Source organism: Diabrotica undecimpunctata, chromosome 7, assembly GCF_040954645.1.
Source record: "Diabrotica undecimpunctata isolate CICGRU chromosome 7, icDiaUnde3, whole genome shotgun sequence".
Taxonomy (NCBI): domain Eukaryota; kingdom Metazoa; phylum Arthropoda; class Insecta; order Coleoptera; family Chrysomelidae; genus Diabrotica; species Diabrotica undecimpunctata.
In genome coordinates this window covers 124,016,326-124,030,821 of record NC_092809.1, presented here as the reverse complement: position 1 = coordinate 124,030,821, position 14,496 = coordinate 124,016,326, and the positions used below count along the sequence as shown (strand labels likewise).

At 34.9% G+C, this 14,496-nt stretch overlaps 1 protein-coding gene across 2 annotated transcripts in view; it reads right to left on the bottom strand.

The window, feature by feature from the left end:
- LOC140445775 (netrin-1-like) overlaps positions 1 to 14,496 on the bottom strand; it is an 879,901-nt gene that overhangs the window by 85,781 nt on the left and 779,624 nt on the right. Inside the window, exon 5 of one of the 2 annotated variants that reach the window (XM_072538112.1) lies at positions 11,349 to 11,441. The exons of the other annotated variant lie outside the window; for it this stretch is intronic. Coding sequence (XP_072394213.1) covers positions 11,349 to 11,441 — 93 coding nt within the window. The remainder of the gene's footprint in view (positions 1 to 11,348; positions 11,442 to 14,496) is intronic. 2 annotated transcript variants of the gene reach the window in all.

Below are 14,496 nucleotides of genomic sequence, written 5' to 3'. Positions count from 1 at the left end.
ACACCACAATATACCAGTAACTCGTAAGTATGTGATTGAACTGATGCAGAAATGTAGAGCAACAGGGCCATTTTGCAATAAAAAATATAACCGACAGGGACTCGCATTGCTCCTGTAGTGATCCTTTCACAAGTTAACATGCTCCTTTTCTAACTTAACTGCAAGTTACTGATGATGACTTTACGGTTGTCTTCCATCGATATACCTTTTTTGTTTGTCTGTTTTGATAACAATGCTGCCATTGAAGACATGCCATTATATATATATATATATATATATATATATATATATATATATATATATATATATATATATATATATATATATATTGGATGAATAAAGTTATTGAATGACGTTATGATTAAATGGTGAAACGGAGGTTCGAAAACTCACCTACCTCTGTGCAATACTTTAATATAAGATAACAAGCAATATCGAGCTTAGCTAAATAATGATAATATGTACCTACTGAATTCCTTTAAATCTCTTTGATTTTGTTAATCTGTTAAAACGAAACATCCGGTAGTTTTCGGTAAATGTACAGTCTGCAGTAGAGTCTACAGAGGAGGTTTGATTATTTTTCCAGTCTATTGAGAACTCGTTCAGTCAATTAAACTGATGTTCCCCCTTTGCAAAGAGCTCCCTTTCCCTTACCGTTTCGGAAAAACATATTTGAAACGCTTGAGGATTGCGTAGATGTGTGTTTGCTTGCGCTGTATTGAATAGCGATGGATGATAATGTAAAGAATGTTTGAGTTACACGCAGAAAAATATAATGGAAAACTTTATAATAATTTAGTTTTAGCTTTAGTCAGTCATATTAATTTTAATTACAATATTTGAAGTAAATTTAAACTATTATCTTACAGCACTGTGTAAAAGAACTGTTAGTTCAAGAAATTATGTTTCAATAATACGCTTTTTTTCTGTATATTGAATTATTAAAAACCTATAACGTTATATATACTTTTCTTTAAGTGTCATCTCCATTACACACGTTGAAAATCCTTATGTCCACTCTAACTTTCGAAGCAACTATTCTGAAGGGATGTTTTGGGTTGCAATCATACCTTTCTCTAAGGTGTTTATTCCGTATTATATTCGTCTTACGCCGACAATATTTTGCCATCTATTCTGTCTTGGAATACGAGCCGCAAAACCCTATTGAATAATCTTTTAGCTTTTAATTTTCTTGCTTCTTTCAAAATTATATCCATAGTGTTTTCAGAAAAATAAACAATTATATGAGAGTGGTTAAACTTTTGTCTGAAATTTATCTTGAGTTATAATATATCTGAAACATCAAGTGAGGCCACACAATAACCTATTTTGATAAAGAAGAGCAAAAAGTAGACAAAATTCGGATTGATCCCTCGCAAAAAACGGACATGGGCGGTATTTACTCTTGCTCAAGAGTATCAGACATGCATGTGAACAGGATGTTCCAATAGGTACTTTCAAACATTACCAGTTGATAGCAGCCATATTTTTTAAGCTTCTTCTTCTTCACGTGCCATAATAGAATTATTCGACGTTGGCGTTACCCATTGCGAAGCTTCTCGATTTTCTGCCACGAGGAATAATTGTACTGCATTTGATATCTGAGTCCATCCACGAATGTTTTTTAACCAAGAATCCTGTTTTCTTCCTACACTTCCAAGTCCTTCTATTGTGGATTTAAGGATCAGCTGATAGTTTCTATATCGATTTTACCTCGCTTATATGTCCCAGATGAGACACATTCTTTAGTTTTAAGTATTGATTTGCTGTTTTAATTATTGCTTGTTTGATATTCTCCCATTTTAGATTAATGTTTTACTACTTTTATTCAGTTCTTAGGCATTATGTAAACTTTTAATAAGAGTTTTTACAGTTTGTCGCTTTGTTTGTGTTTCCCTTAATCTCTTAATATCAATTCTACTGTGTGTGGGCTTTTTCATCATCAATCAGCCAATCCCGTCCACTGCTGGACATAGGCCTCCCTCAGTTCTTTCCAGTGTTCTCTACACTGGGCCGCTTGTAGCCAGTTTCCCGCTACTCTTTTTATGTCGTCGGTCCATCTAGTCGGTGGTCGTCCTCGGCTTCTTTTATAATTTCTGGGCCTCCATTCCATAATTCGTCTTGTCCATCGTCCATCTTGTGTTCTGGCTAAGTGTCCTGCCCAGTTCCACTTAAGTCTCGTGGTTCTTTCGATGACGTCTTGAACTCCTGATCTTTGCCTGATTTGTCGGTTTGTTATGTGGTCTCGGAGGCTCACATTCAGCATTGCACGTTCCATGGCTCGTTGTGTAACTCTTAGTTTATTCGCAGATTTCTGCGTGAGTGTTAAAGTCTCTGCTCCATAAGTTTGTACAGGCAAAACACATTGGTTATAAACTTTTCGCTTGAGACACATGGGAATTGAACTTTTTAGAATATGGCTTAGTTTGCCAAATGCTGCCCATGTCAGGCCTATTCGCCTCTGTATTTCATTTGTTTGATTGTCTCTGTTTATTTTGATCTCGTGTCCCAGATATTTGTAAGTGTCTGTTTGTTGTATGGTATTATTGTCGATAGTTATATTTCCACTCATTACGAGATTTGTCATAAGTTTAGTTTTCTCAAAGTTTATCTTTAATCCTGCTCTTTCAGACAGACTTTTAAGCGAATGTAGCATAGAAACTGTATCCTGTAAGTTATATGCGATTAATACGACATCATCTGCAAACCTCAGATGATTTAATCTTTCTCCATCTATATTGATGCCCATATCTTGCCATTGGGTGTTCTTAAATATTGACTCTAGAGCTGCCGTGAACAATTTTGGTGAAATATTGTCTCCTTGTCTTACTCCTCGACCTAAGCTGAATTTTTCTGTGTCTTCGTGTAGTCGTATACTTGATGTAGCGTTCTGGTAGATGTTTTTGATTAGTGACGTGTACCTGTAATCTATTCGGCTTTGATTTAGGGCTTCCAGTACGGTTTCAAACTCTACAGTATCAAAAGCCTTCTCGTAATCGACAAATGCAAGAACCAGTGGTATGTTGTACTCGATGCATTTTTCAATTAAGATCTTTATGGTGTGCAAATGGTCATTTGTGCCATATCCTCTCCTAAAGCCTGCCTGTTCTTTGGGCTGATAGAAATCAAGTTTAGGTGTTAGTCTCTTTGTTAAGATTTTCATAAAGAGTTTATACATATGTGTCAAGAGGCTGATGGGTCTATAATTTTCTAATTTAGTAATATCACCTTTTTTGTGTAACAAGACTATCACTGCATTGTTCCAGTCTTTGGGAATCGTACCCGCATGTAAGCATTTATTAAACAGTTCGCTTACTGATTTTAATAGAATTTCTCCTCCTGCTTTTATTGCCTCAATAACGAGTCCATCGTCACCAGGCGATCGATGGTTCTTCATTTCCTTTAAAGCTGATCTTACTTCTGACACAGTAATGGGTAAAAGTATTTCCGATCCCTGATTTATGAGAGTCTTTACTCGTGTCGGTAAATTTTCTTGTGATCTTTGGCTGGTATAGAGGTCTTTATAAAACTCTCTAGTTATTTTCAGAATGTTTTGTTTATCTGTTGTTGCCTTTCCGTCTTTATCTTCTAGCTTGTATATTTCTTTTTTACTTTGTGTGAGTTCTCTTTTCATTATCTTTAAACCTTTGTTCTTTTCTACTGTTTGAGTAATTACATTAGTATTATATCTTCTTATATCTTTTCTAATATCCGCTGAAATTCTTTTATTTAGTTTTCTATATTCTTCTTTGTTTCCCTTTTCTTTCTCGCTTAGGTTTCGTCGTATTTCCATGAGAGCTTTTGTGTCTTTGCTAATCTTTTCACTTTTGGTGTAATTTTTCTTGCAAAATTTGAGTTGTGCGTTTCTAACCGAGTCTGTAATTAATTTATTATGATCGTCGATACTTAGAGGTTTGGGATTATTACTCTGTAAAGTTTCTGCTATATTTTTTATGTACGCTTCTGGCTGATTTGGTGAATTCCAAACTATGCGTTTGCCACTGTTTATCATCTTTGCTCTTTCTTTTTGTAGGTTTATCGTTATTCTAGCTCTTACTGGTCTGTGGTCGCTTCCTACTGATAGTTTATTAAGTACAGTGACATCTTGAATAATTTGCTTTTTGTCTGTTATTATATAATCATATTCGCTCTTAGTTCTTCCATCTGGACTAACCCACATCCATTTTCTACTCTGTTTCTTCTTAAAAAAGGTGTTCATTGCATACAGTTTGTGTTGCAGTAGAAAGTTGGTAAGTATTTCGCCTCTTTCGTTTCTTACTCCGATTCCAAAATCTCCGATTGCTACTTCTTGTTCGTCCTTTTTCCTTCCGAGTTTCCCGTTAAAATCTCCCATTATCAGATTGTAATGGGCCGGTTCCTGCTTTTTTGCTCTTTCGATTTCCTCATAGAAGGCTTCAACAATCTCATCTTCGTAATCGCTGGTGGGGGCGTATACCTGGATTATTTTCAGATTGTATCTCTTATTTAGTCTTAGATTTATATACATAACTCTTGGGGAAATGCAGCCAATGCTCTGTATCATTTTCTGTAATTTTTTGTGTACTAATAAACCTACTCCTCCAGTTGTCGATTCTGTTTCCCCATTATAGTGGAATAATGTTGCCTGATTTTAGTTTGACCTGATCTTCACCTCTTCTTTTGACTTCGCTAATTCCTATAATATCCTATTTCACATGTCTGAGTTCTTCCTCCAGTTCCGTCATTTTTTCATCTTTGGATAAGGTTCTTACATTATACGTAATTATGTGCAGCGTTCGTCGTTCTTGGTAGCCTCTTACATCCCGGAGATTCTTTGCACCCTCTGCCCGCTGTCCGTGAATCCTACCGCTACCTTGGTTGGGAACTAGCGAGCTGCCGGGGACTGAGGGCCCTTTTCTTGAATGTCTATTCATGCTGAGGGGTTTTGGCATTTAAACACCACGCTTGCCAGGCGGGTTGGTGAGTTGGTTTGGGAAATTGGTAGGATAGTAGGTATTGGGTAGGAATGGGTTTAGGACATGATTTCTCTCCATAGGAGTTGAGAGACAATCAAGGCTCGCGTAGGGCAGGGTCGCATCCCTGAAGTAAGTCTATCCTCCACTGGGATTGTGGAGGAGTACTTACCCGCTACACCGTGGGCTTTTTAATCAGCTTCAATTTGGTTTATAATGTGACTACTATGAAGTTATGGTCTGATCCGATATCTGCTCCAGGGTAAGTTATGACAGAACATATAGAATTACGAAATCTTTTTCTAATAAGAACAGAAGTCAATTTAAATTCGAATTATTTTATTTGTTGTATTCCTAGGAGATTTCCATGTATACAATCTTCTTTTTGGTAGTTTAAAAAGTGTATAGCTATGACAAATTCATCCATCTGGCAGAATTGTATTAAACAGTTCATTTTTATTTCCTAGACCATATTCACCCACATATTCATCCACTCTTAGTATGGTACAACTGCTCCAAAACAAGCCTAACCCCGACATCCAAAGTAGACGTTTTCCTCTAATACCAAATTGTTCTATATGGTCTATATATTGTTCAGTAAAAAGTTATATCATTGTGAGCGTCGGGTTTGAGGGGCGGGAGAACGAAGTCCATGAATTAGTAGTTTTACTTAAAGCCTATTGCAATTGCAAAGCAACCTATATATTTTTTGCCCAAGTTAGCTGCACTACCCCCTACTTCAGGAGCTTTCAGACAGAATTTGTTTAGAAGCTACCACCAGGTACAGAAGATGAATCCGCTCGACTGACGTTGGAAGAAGATTAACGAATACCTGACACCAATTACAACAGTACGTGCTGCAGCTCCAGAGGAGTTACTTTCCCTCATAGTGTGTACTTGCAAAGATGAATGCATCTGTAACTGTGAGAGTAGAAAGAGTGGTCTAAACTGCTCAATCATATGCAGCAATTGCTCAACCATAAGATGAGAGAATAGGACACAACCATCATATACGAAGATGTAGAAGAGAAGGATGTTGTATTTAAAGAGGACTGGAACTAATGAATAAGTTTACTTAAAACTCATTACATTATATTCATTATTACTATGCAAGAAATATTTTGAGTATTTAAAATTATTTTGTTGGGATTTACTGTTGGAAAAATATTCATGGGACATTGTCAATAGAATGTTTACAGTAAGTTTCTCCGTACCACAGGTTTATATAGGTTTATATGGCTTAGGCCTGTGGAAGCCTCTTTACCCTTAAAAAGTAGCGCCTTTTGAGAAAGTGGTGAGGTTAACGTTTCTTCAAGGGCTTATCACCAACATATCACTGGCTACTGAAATTGCAAATTACATTTACAAAACACTATCTTCCCTGGCCAACTTTGGCATTGAAATCATCCATTACTATTGTAGTGTGATGTTTCTTCGTTGAATGTAAGACTTGTCCCAAATCATAGTAAAATAGTTCGATTTCGTCTTTATCTTTATCTGCCGTCGAAGCATAAGCATGAATAAAATTCACTTGAATAAAAAAAACTTGAATACAAGTGGTTTTAATCATTGCTATTCTGCGTTTTATTTTTATGTCTGGATGTAGTTGGTCCGTTATGACAGTTTTCAAATAATGTAATTTTGGACTGTAGTGACTGCATAAGACTAAACATTGGGTTTTGTTTGAGTTTATTTTAATGCCCATTTTCTTTTCTACTTCATAATGACAATTGAGCAGAATTTGGAGACCTTCAATAGTTTCTGACAGAATTACTGTATCGTCCGCGTATATAATTGCATTAAGCAGTTCACGTTTGATTTTTATTTCATATGGCCATTAAGGTGCCTTTTTAAATAGCTGGTCTGAGTAAACATGAATTAATGTTGGGTACAAAATGGCACCTTGTCTGACTCCTCGTTATTTGGAGATTTCGCCAATCTAGTTGTCTCCAATTTTTACGAAAGCAGTTTGATTCCAGTACAGATTTTTAATGACACGAATATCTTTGTCATATATGCCTATATTTTTTACCATCCTCATTAATTTTAGATGCTGTACTTTATCGAATGCCTTTTCGATGCTCATGAAGCATGCAAATACAACTTTTTCTTGATCACTGCATTTTTTTAATAGGATATTTAGCAAAAAAAGTGCCTCCCTAGTTCCCATAGTATTTCTAATTCGAGATCTTCTTCGCATTTGCCTCTATTTCTGTTGTGGAGTAATCTTAGCAAAATCTTAAGAGTGTGGCTCATTAAAGCAATTAATTTATAATCTGAGCAATTTCTAGCATTGTGTTTTTTAGGTATTGCGACAAAGATGGACTTGAATCAGTCTGTGTTTATCACTCCAGAGATATTACATTAAAAATTTTTACTACTACTTTAACGTCATCTTCATCTAACTGAGTTGGTATCATCTAAATCACAAGTTTTTCTAATTTTAGCTTATTACTGTTATCTTCAAAAAACTCTAATATATGTATAAAGTTGCCATTCTCTTCTTATTTTGTTTTAATTTATAATAATTTTGTTGTTATTGTCAAGTAATAAAGAGGGAACTCTTTTTTAAATATGTTGCTTATTTATTTACATCACAATAAATAAGTCTTGCCGAGATACTTATCACATCCTCCATTTTGTCGCAACTTTCTATCATCCATTTTTTTGGCTAATTTTATTTCCCTTTTAATTCTTCTCTGTAGATGTCTATAATCTGTTTTATTCGATTTTATAAGTCGACGTTTTTCCAGGAATTTCAAGATGTCTTCTGTGATCCATTTATTTTTCTTGCCATGGATAAGTAAGTAAATAGGCAGAGAAAACTAGTAAGCTGAAGAAGAGAGACAACCTACAGATAATTACTGTTTTTACATAAGAAAAAATGAAGAAACTATTTGCATAAACAAGCAATTGATTTAAAACATTTCATGCATTGAAATTGTATGCCTCTTGTAGAGATGAGGTGACTGACATTTTGGAAAAAAAATCTAAGACACATCTAAGATCATAAAACAGCTTAAGTTGAATATACGAGAGATTGGAATTTCAGAGAAACCACAAAACCAGAGATAAAGGCTCTCTTAGGGGCGTTATATCTAATAGGTATAAATAAAGAAAGTTAGATAAATTCCTGTGAATTGTAGAATCCAAATTGCAGAGGAATGAACATTTTACGAGGGCTGATCAGTTAGAAGTGCTTCAGTTTTTTTTTATTTGATGAACTAATTAAGCAAAAGTGAAAAACAAATTGATGCACTTATACTATTCGAGACTTTTATCAAGAGTTTGTCAATAACTATTTCACTTGCTACAATATCAGTCTTAATAAGACGTAATAATACTTTAAGAGAGTATTGCGGTTTTTTAGTACATTTAATAAACCTGTAAAATATAAGGGAAAAATGTTATATTTATTGATTGCTTTTAATAAATTTGTGTTTCTATATTTAATAAAACATCCAAATTACTGGTGACCTATCATAAAATGTCAGATTTTTAAATAAATCTTAAAATGTATTATAACACTAAAATTAAAAACTGTTGAAAGTGAATGATGAATTTGACCCTCAAAGCAAAACATACTTAGGTGTTAGCTTTGGTGATAATGAAAATGACGTTAACATGAAAGCTTATACAGTGTTGCGAAAAAGTCTGGCAAAATGGTGCTATGTTTGAAATAAATAAACCTATAATTATTTATAACTTTTGGTTCATTTAAGTTGGACAACTAAAACTTCTCGCAAAACTTTTCTAAATACGTAGAAATTTCAATTAGTTTTAACATAGAAATGGTTAAAAAGGGAGATTTAAAAAAATGTAAGAAAAATGTTCCACGAGTAGCATACGATTTTTTTAAAAACATTGCTATTTTGCTTGTAACTAAAATTAAGAGTTTTGGAAGTGTCAAAATAAGAAATCCAAATATCTAAACCGAGCCGATATATCGCGAGTTATGCAGATTTTTAATAAGAATATTTTGGTACCAAATTTGCTCGGTGCTAACGAGTTGTCGGTCTTAGACATCTTTTTGGGAGTTTGCCACTCGTCGAAAAACTCAATGTCATTTCGTAACCTGCAATTTTATAGTAATACCTAAAAATAGTCAGATACGAAAATGCCACTAAACCCCTATAGATGCCACTGAATCGTTAAAACAAGCTGAATTTTAATAAAAATGAAGGAAAGAATTTTGATACCTTAAAATAGATGCAAAAAGTTTGCCATTCCTATTCCGATGTTTCCCCCTAAACCATTCCTCGGAGGGGTGTGGGAACAGAAAACATCGATTTACCAAGAATCTGTACTCCATAGAAAAAAATATTTTTAACAAGAAATGTAGCTGAAATAATTTTGAACCAAAATTATTATCAGCACTTTTTGTGTAGAATGAACCGTTCTCTCAGAAACAACGCTTCAAGCGACCGGCCGTTTTGAATGTAAGTTACACGCGCGAAATCAGTTTTTTAAATGAAATTTGTATTAACGACGCTAAAAATTCGATATCTTTTGATAGGAGTCCTATCAACAAAAATCAAAATGCGTTTTAAAGATGAAGAGAGCAGCTTTCATATGCAATTTTTGTATGTTGCCGCAAATGAAGTCAGTTTCTATGAAGCTGTTAAATAAATAAAGGTTGCGCGATTTCTTGACATTTTTTATGATTCTTGTCAGATCAATAAAATGTATTACTTCCATTGAGCGGTTGCTATGAAATTTCCATTGCTAGAGCCTAGTCTTCAAAACCTATAACATGAAATTTCAATTTTAAGGTTTGGCAACAAATATGAGACATTTTAAATATCTCTAAAAACACTGAATTTAATTTTTCACATTAAAAACGATCTCATCAACTAGCCTCTAACGTCCACTGCACTGAACTGTCCACTGAACATAGCCCCCTCGCATGCTTTTCCACTTAGTCCGATTTTGCGCCATCTGAATCCAATTTGTAGTTACTCTTTTTATGTCATCTGTTCATCTCGTAGGGGGTCGACCTCTATTTCTGTTAGCTTGTATTCGGGGTCTCCATTACAAAATTCTTTTTGTCCACCGGTCATAAACTGATCTTTCTACATGACCTGCCCAGTTCCACTTTAGTGTTGTTATCCTTTCAATAACGTCTGCTACTCCCGATCTTTTGCGTATAGTAGCATTGGGTATTCTATCACGTAGAGAAATCCCTAACATTATTCTCTCCGTTGTCCTTTCCGCAGCTTGTAGTTTACTCACTGTTCTTGTGAGTGTTAGGGTATCTGCGCCGTAGGTCATCTTTGGCAAAATACACTGATTAAATACTTTTCTTCTCAGACACACTGGAATCTTAGACCTAAAAATATCCTTCATCTTTCCAAATGCAGCCCAAGCGAGGTTTATTCTTCTTTTCAGCTCGATTGTTTGGTTGTCTCAACTTATTCTGATCTCATGGCCCAAGTATTTATAGAAAACTTGTTTATATATATATAAAAAACGATCTCACGTCACGGAAAATGCCTCCACGAAGACGGCATTGAGTGGAATTGCAGCTGAAGTCGTGCAATCGAAAATAAGCAGTTTTAAATATTTTAGATCGTTTAAAACGTTTCAGATCATAATGTAAAAGTTTAAATTCAGCATTTGTTAGACACGTTTTAAATGCCTCATATTTTATGTTATAAGTTTTGGAGAATTAGCTCTATCAATGGAAATTCCACAGCAACCGGTAAATGGAAATCATAAATTTTATTGATCCCATGAGAATCGTAAAAAATGGCAAAAACTTATTTATTTATTTAACAAAAATTTATTTATTTAACAACTTTATACAAACTGACTTCATTTGCGGCAAAAGACAAAAAATGCACACGAAATCTGCCCTCTTCATCTTTAAAACGCATTTTGATTTTTACCGATACGCGACACTCTGATCAAAAGATATCGAATTTTTACCGTCCAGTTGATACAAAACTTGATTAAAAAAATTGAAATGTAATGATGTAATTGACATTCAAAACCGCCGGTTGCTTCAAGCGTTGTTTCTAAGAAAACCGTTCATTCTACACAACAAGTACTAATAATTTTTTTTAAATATTATCACAGAAATATACATTTCTTATTTAAAACATTTTTTTCTAGGGTGTATAAGTTCTTGGTAAATTAATGTTTTCCAGGTAGTAGCATGTGCAACTTTTTTGTACAATTTTTGGGGTCCCAAAATTGACATTCTCAGCAACATTGAGCTTGTTCGTCTCGTTTTTAGAGTTCAAATCTCTGACGACGACTATAACTTTATTCGCTTCAAAGATAATACCTTATTGCCAGACTTTTTGCAACGCCGTATATATACACGACTTTAAATCGAGTGAAGTTAGTAAAACCATGTACATAAAGCAGACAACAATAAATCATTTTTCTCACTTAATTTAGAATATTTGCGCTGCTTGTTGAAGTGCTTGATGTTAAGTCTCTTTAATTTAAACTGGTTAAAATGGTAAACTGTTCTGGGAGTATCTGAAATAAAATGTTTTATTTTAAATAGTTATCTAAATTTTTAAACGCGGTTTAATTGCTTATAAATATACAAAAATTTAATTACATCTAGTTTAAACGCTTCTGTTTCTACAACGCCATATTTGGTTGATTTAGATTTGGAAATACATGTCAACATAGTTTTACTGCAGAAAATTACAACGGCCATTATATAAGAATGTTCAAACCAGAAAAACTATGAAATTCTTGTCTCAGTTTTGCACAAGAATTATAAAAATAATGTGACCATCCTAACAAACTTTAAACAAAATAAAATATAAAATCCAAATAAGGTGTCATCATCATCATTGGTGCCACAGCCCTATAAAAAAGCCTTGGCCTTCCCAAATTTATTACGCCAGTCAGTTCTATCCATTGCCAACTGTTGCCAGTTTGCTGCGCCTATTTGTCTACCATCCTCATCTACACCATCCCTCCATCTGAGTTTTGGCCTACCCCTACTTCTACTTCTCACAGGTTGTGACATAAGGATTCTTCTAGAAGGGTTGTTCTGCTGTGATCTTGCCAGATGTCCTGCCCATCTTAGTCTTCCTATTTTTGTAAAGGATACTACGTCTTTACCACCAAATATATGTTTATATCTGTGATATATCTCGTAGTTGTACCTCCTTCTCCAAACACCATTTTCACAGATGCTACCGAATATTCTTCTCAGGATCCTTCGTTTAAATATAAGCAGGAGATTTTCATCTGCCTTGAAAATGGTCCATGTTTCCGACCCATATGTCAACACTGGTTGTATAAGGGTTTTGTATATGGTTATTTTTGTTTTTTGGCGTAAGTTTCTGCTTCTCATATGTCTACTCAGTCCAAAATAGCATTTGTTTGCTAGGATTATTCTTCGCTTGATTTCTTCCGTCATGACGTTCCCCTTGTTGATCAGGGAGCCTAAGTATGTGAATTTCACCACTTCAAAGGTAGAATTATCAACCGTGAATTGGTGGCCGATGTTTCTGGCGCTATTTTTGGGTGTTGATGCCATTATCTTAGTTTTATCTTCATTTACTTGCAGGCCCATATTTTTTGAGCCGTTTGACAAGGTGGTATACATTTCTTCTAGCTTGCGTGTTGTGCTGGCAACTAGGTCAACATCATCTGCATATGCCAAAATTTCTGATGATTTATTAAAAATGTTTCCTCTGTTGTCTATTTGGGCATCCCTGACCGCCTTTTCCAAAGCTATGTTGAAAAGGAGACACGCCAGCGCATCTCCCTGTCGCAACCCAACATGCGTTTCAAATGCCCGTGATTGTTCGCCCTGTATTTCGGCTTTGCAAACAACTTTACGCATTGTAGCCTTAACCAATCTTATCAGTTTATCGGGGATGTGGAATTCATTCATGGCTTCATACAATTTATTTCTTAAGACACTATCATAGGCCAATAAGGTGTCATAAAATTTGTTTTGTTAGTAAGTTTCAACCGGAGTATATAGTCCGTTATAAGATAATCTTCAAAGCGCAAAGATCTAGCAACCTCGAAAATTTCATACATTTCAAGAAAATTATAAAAAAATTAATAAGATTACCATTACGTTTTAAAAATATTAATATGAAATATATGTTTATAAAAAAATATTATAACTATAATATACATATATATATATATATATATATATACATATATATATATATATATATATATATATATATATATATATATATATATATATATATATATATATATATATATATATATATATAACAATTAAATAAATATATATACGATACTAAATAATGTCCACCATATCCACGTGGTTCATATTCTGAACATCACTCTCATCAATATTTCATTTATACCAGTTCACGAGACGAGCCAAATCTAGTGTAATTACTCTATACCAGTTTGTATAATGATTTCTATCAGTTCTTTCTTGTTATTTGGGTTTCATCGTGATACTAACACTTTCTCAACCTTGACCATAGATTTTCTATTGGGTTTAGATCGGGACTATTTCTAGGCCAAGGCAGAACAGTAACATCATGGTTTCTCAACCATTCGATGAAAATCTTGGCTATATTACAGGGCGCTTTATCCTGCTGTAAGATGTATTGTTGAGCATCCCTTCAAATCAATCACTGATAGTCGGCAGCTGTCTGGCTATTAGTATTTCTTCCTAATATTTTTTTTGCATTTATATTGTCCTCTTTTAATGCCAAACGTCCAACTCCGTTAGTGCTCATACCAGCCCATATCATGACACTCACAGGGTATTTCATCCATCGCTCCCACAGATCGAGATTATGGTTTCATCACTGGAAATAACATTATTACACCGTTTTTTTGTCGTCTATCCGTGTGTCAAAGCCCAATCGATATATTTTTTCTTCTCTTTTTTGTTCAGGGATGGTTTTTTTCTAGGGTTTTATGTACGCCATTTATTTTCACACAACTTCAATAGTGCAGGATTCGTTGTTCGTACTCCCGGCGATAGTTCCCGAGGTACTTTAAGATGTCCTCTCGTGCCGAGTCTACGCCGAACGCTTACCTGTTAAACTCAGGCTTCCTGTCTCGTTCCAGGTAGCGCGTAAAAGACCCTCATCTCTCTTAGTACGGCATCACTCCCAGAGGGGCATTTTCTCCTTCTCCACAGTCTGACTCACACAGTCTAACTAATACAGTCTGACCCACTTTTCTAGTTTCAACTTTCAGCATCTTTCCTTCTTACCTTTGCCGTTGGTCCAGCTGTCTTTCTTCCTCTTCTTTTTCCTTGATCACTGGATGGATATAATTGTGTACACTAGTCCAACCTGCTTCATTTTCTATCATACTCTTAATAATTTCTCTCACTGTAACAAAATTCACACCTGTCTCTCTTTCCATTCTGTTCCTTTCTACTATCCATCTGTTGCACTCTGACATCGTATGTGTCATAGTTTCCAGAGTGTCCACAGTATAGGTATTCATCTGTGTCAGCCTTTCCGAACCTAGAGAGGTAGGCCCTAAAACACCCGAGCAACTGCGTCAGGAAATAATCCAGTCGTCTGTGACCACATTCCACCCAATCCTCCGTTTT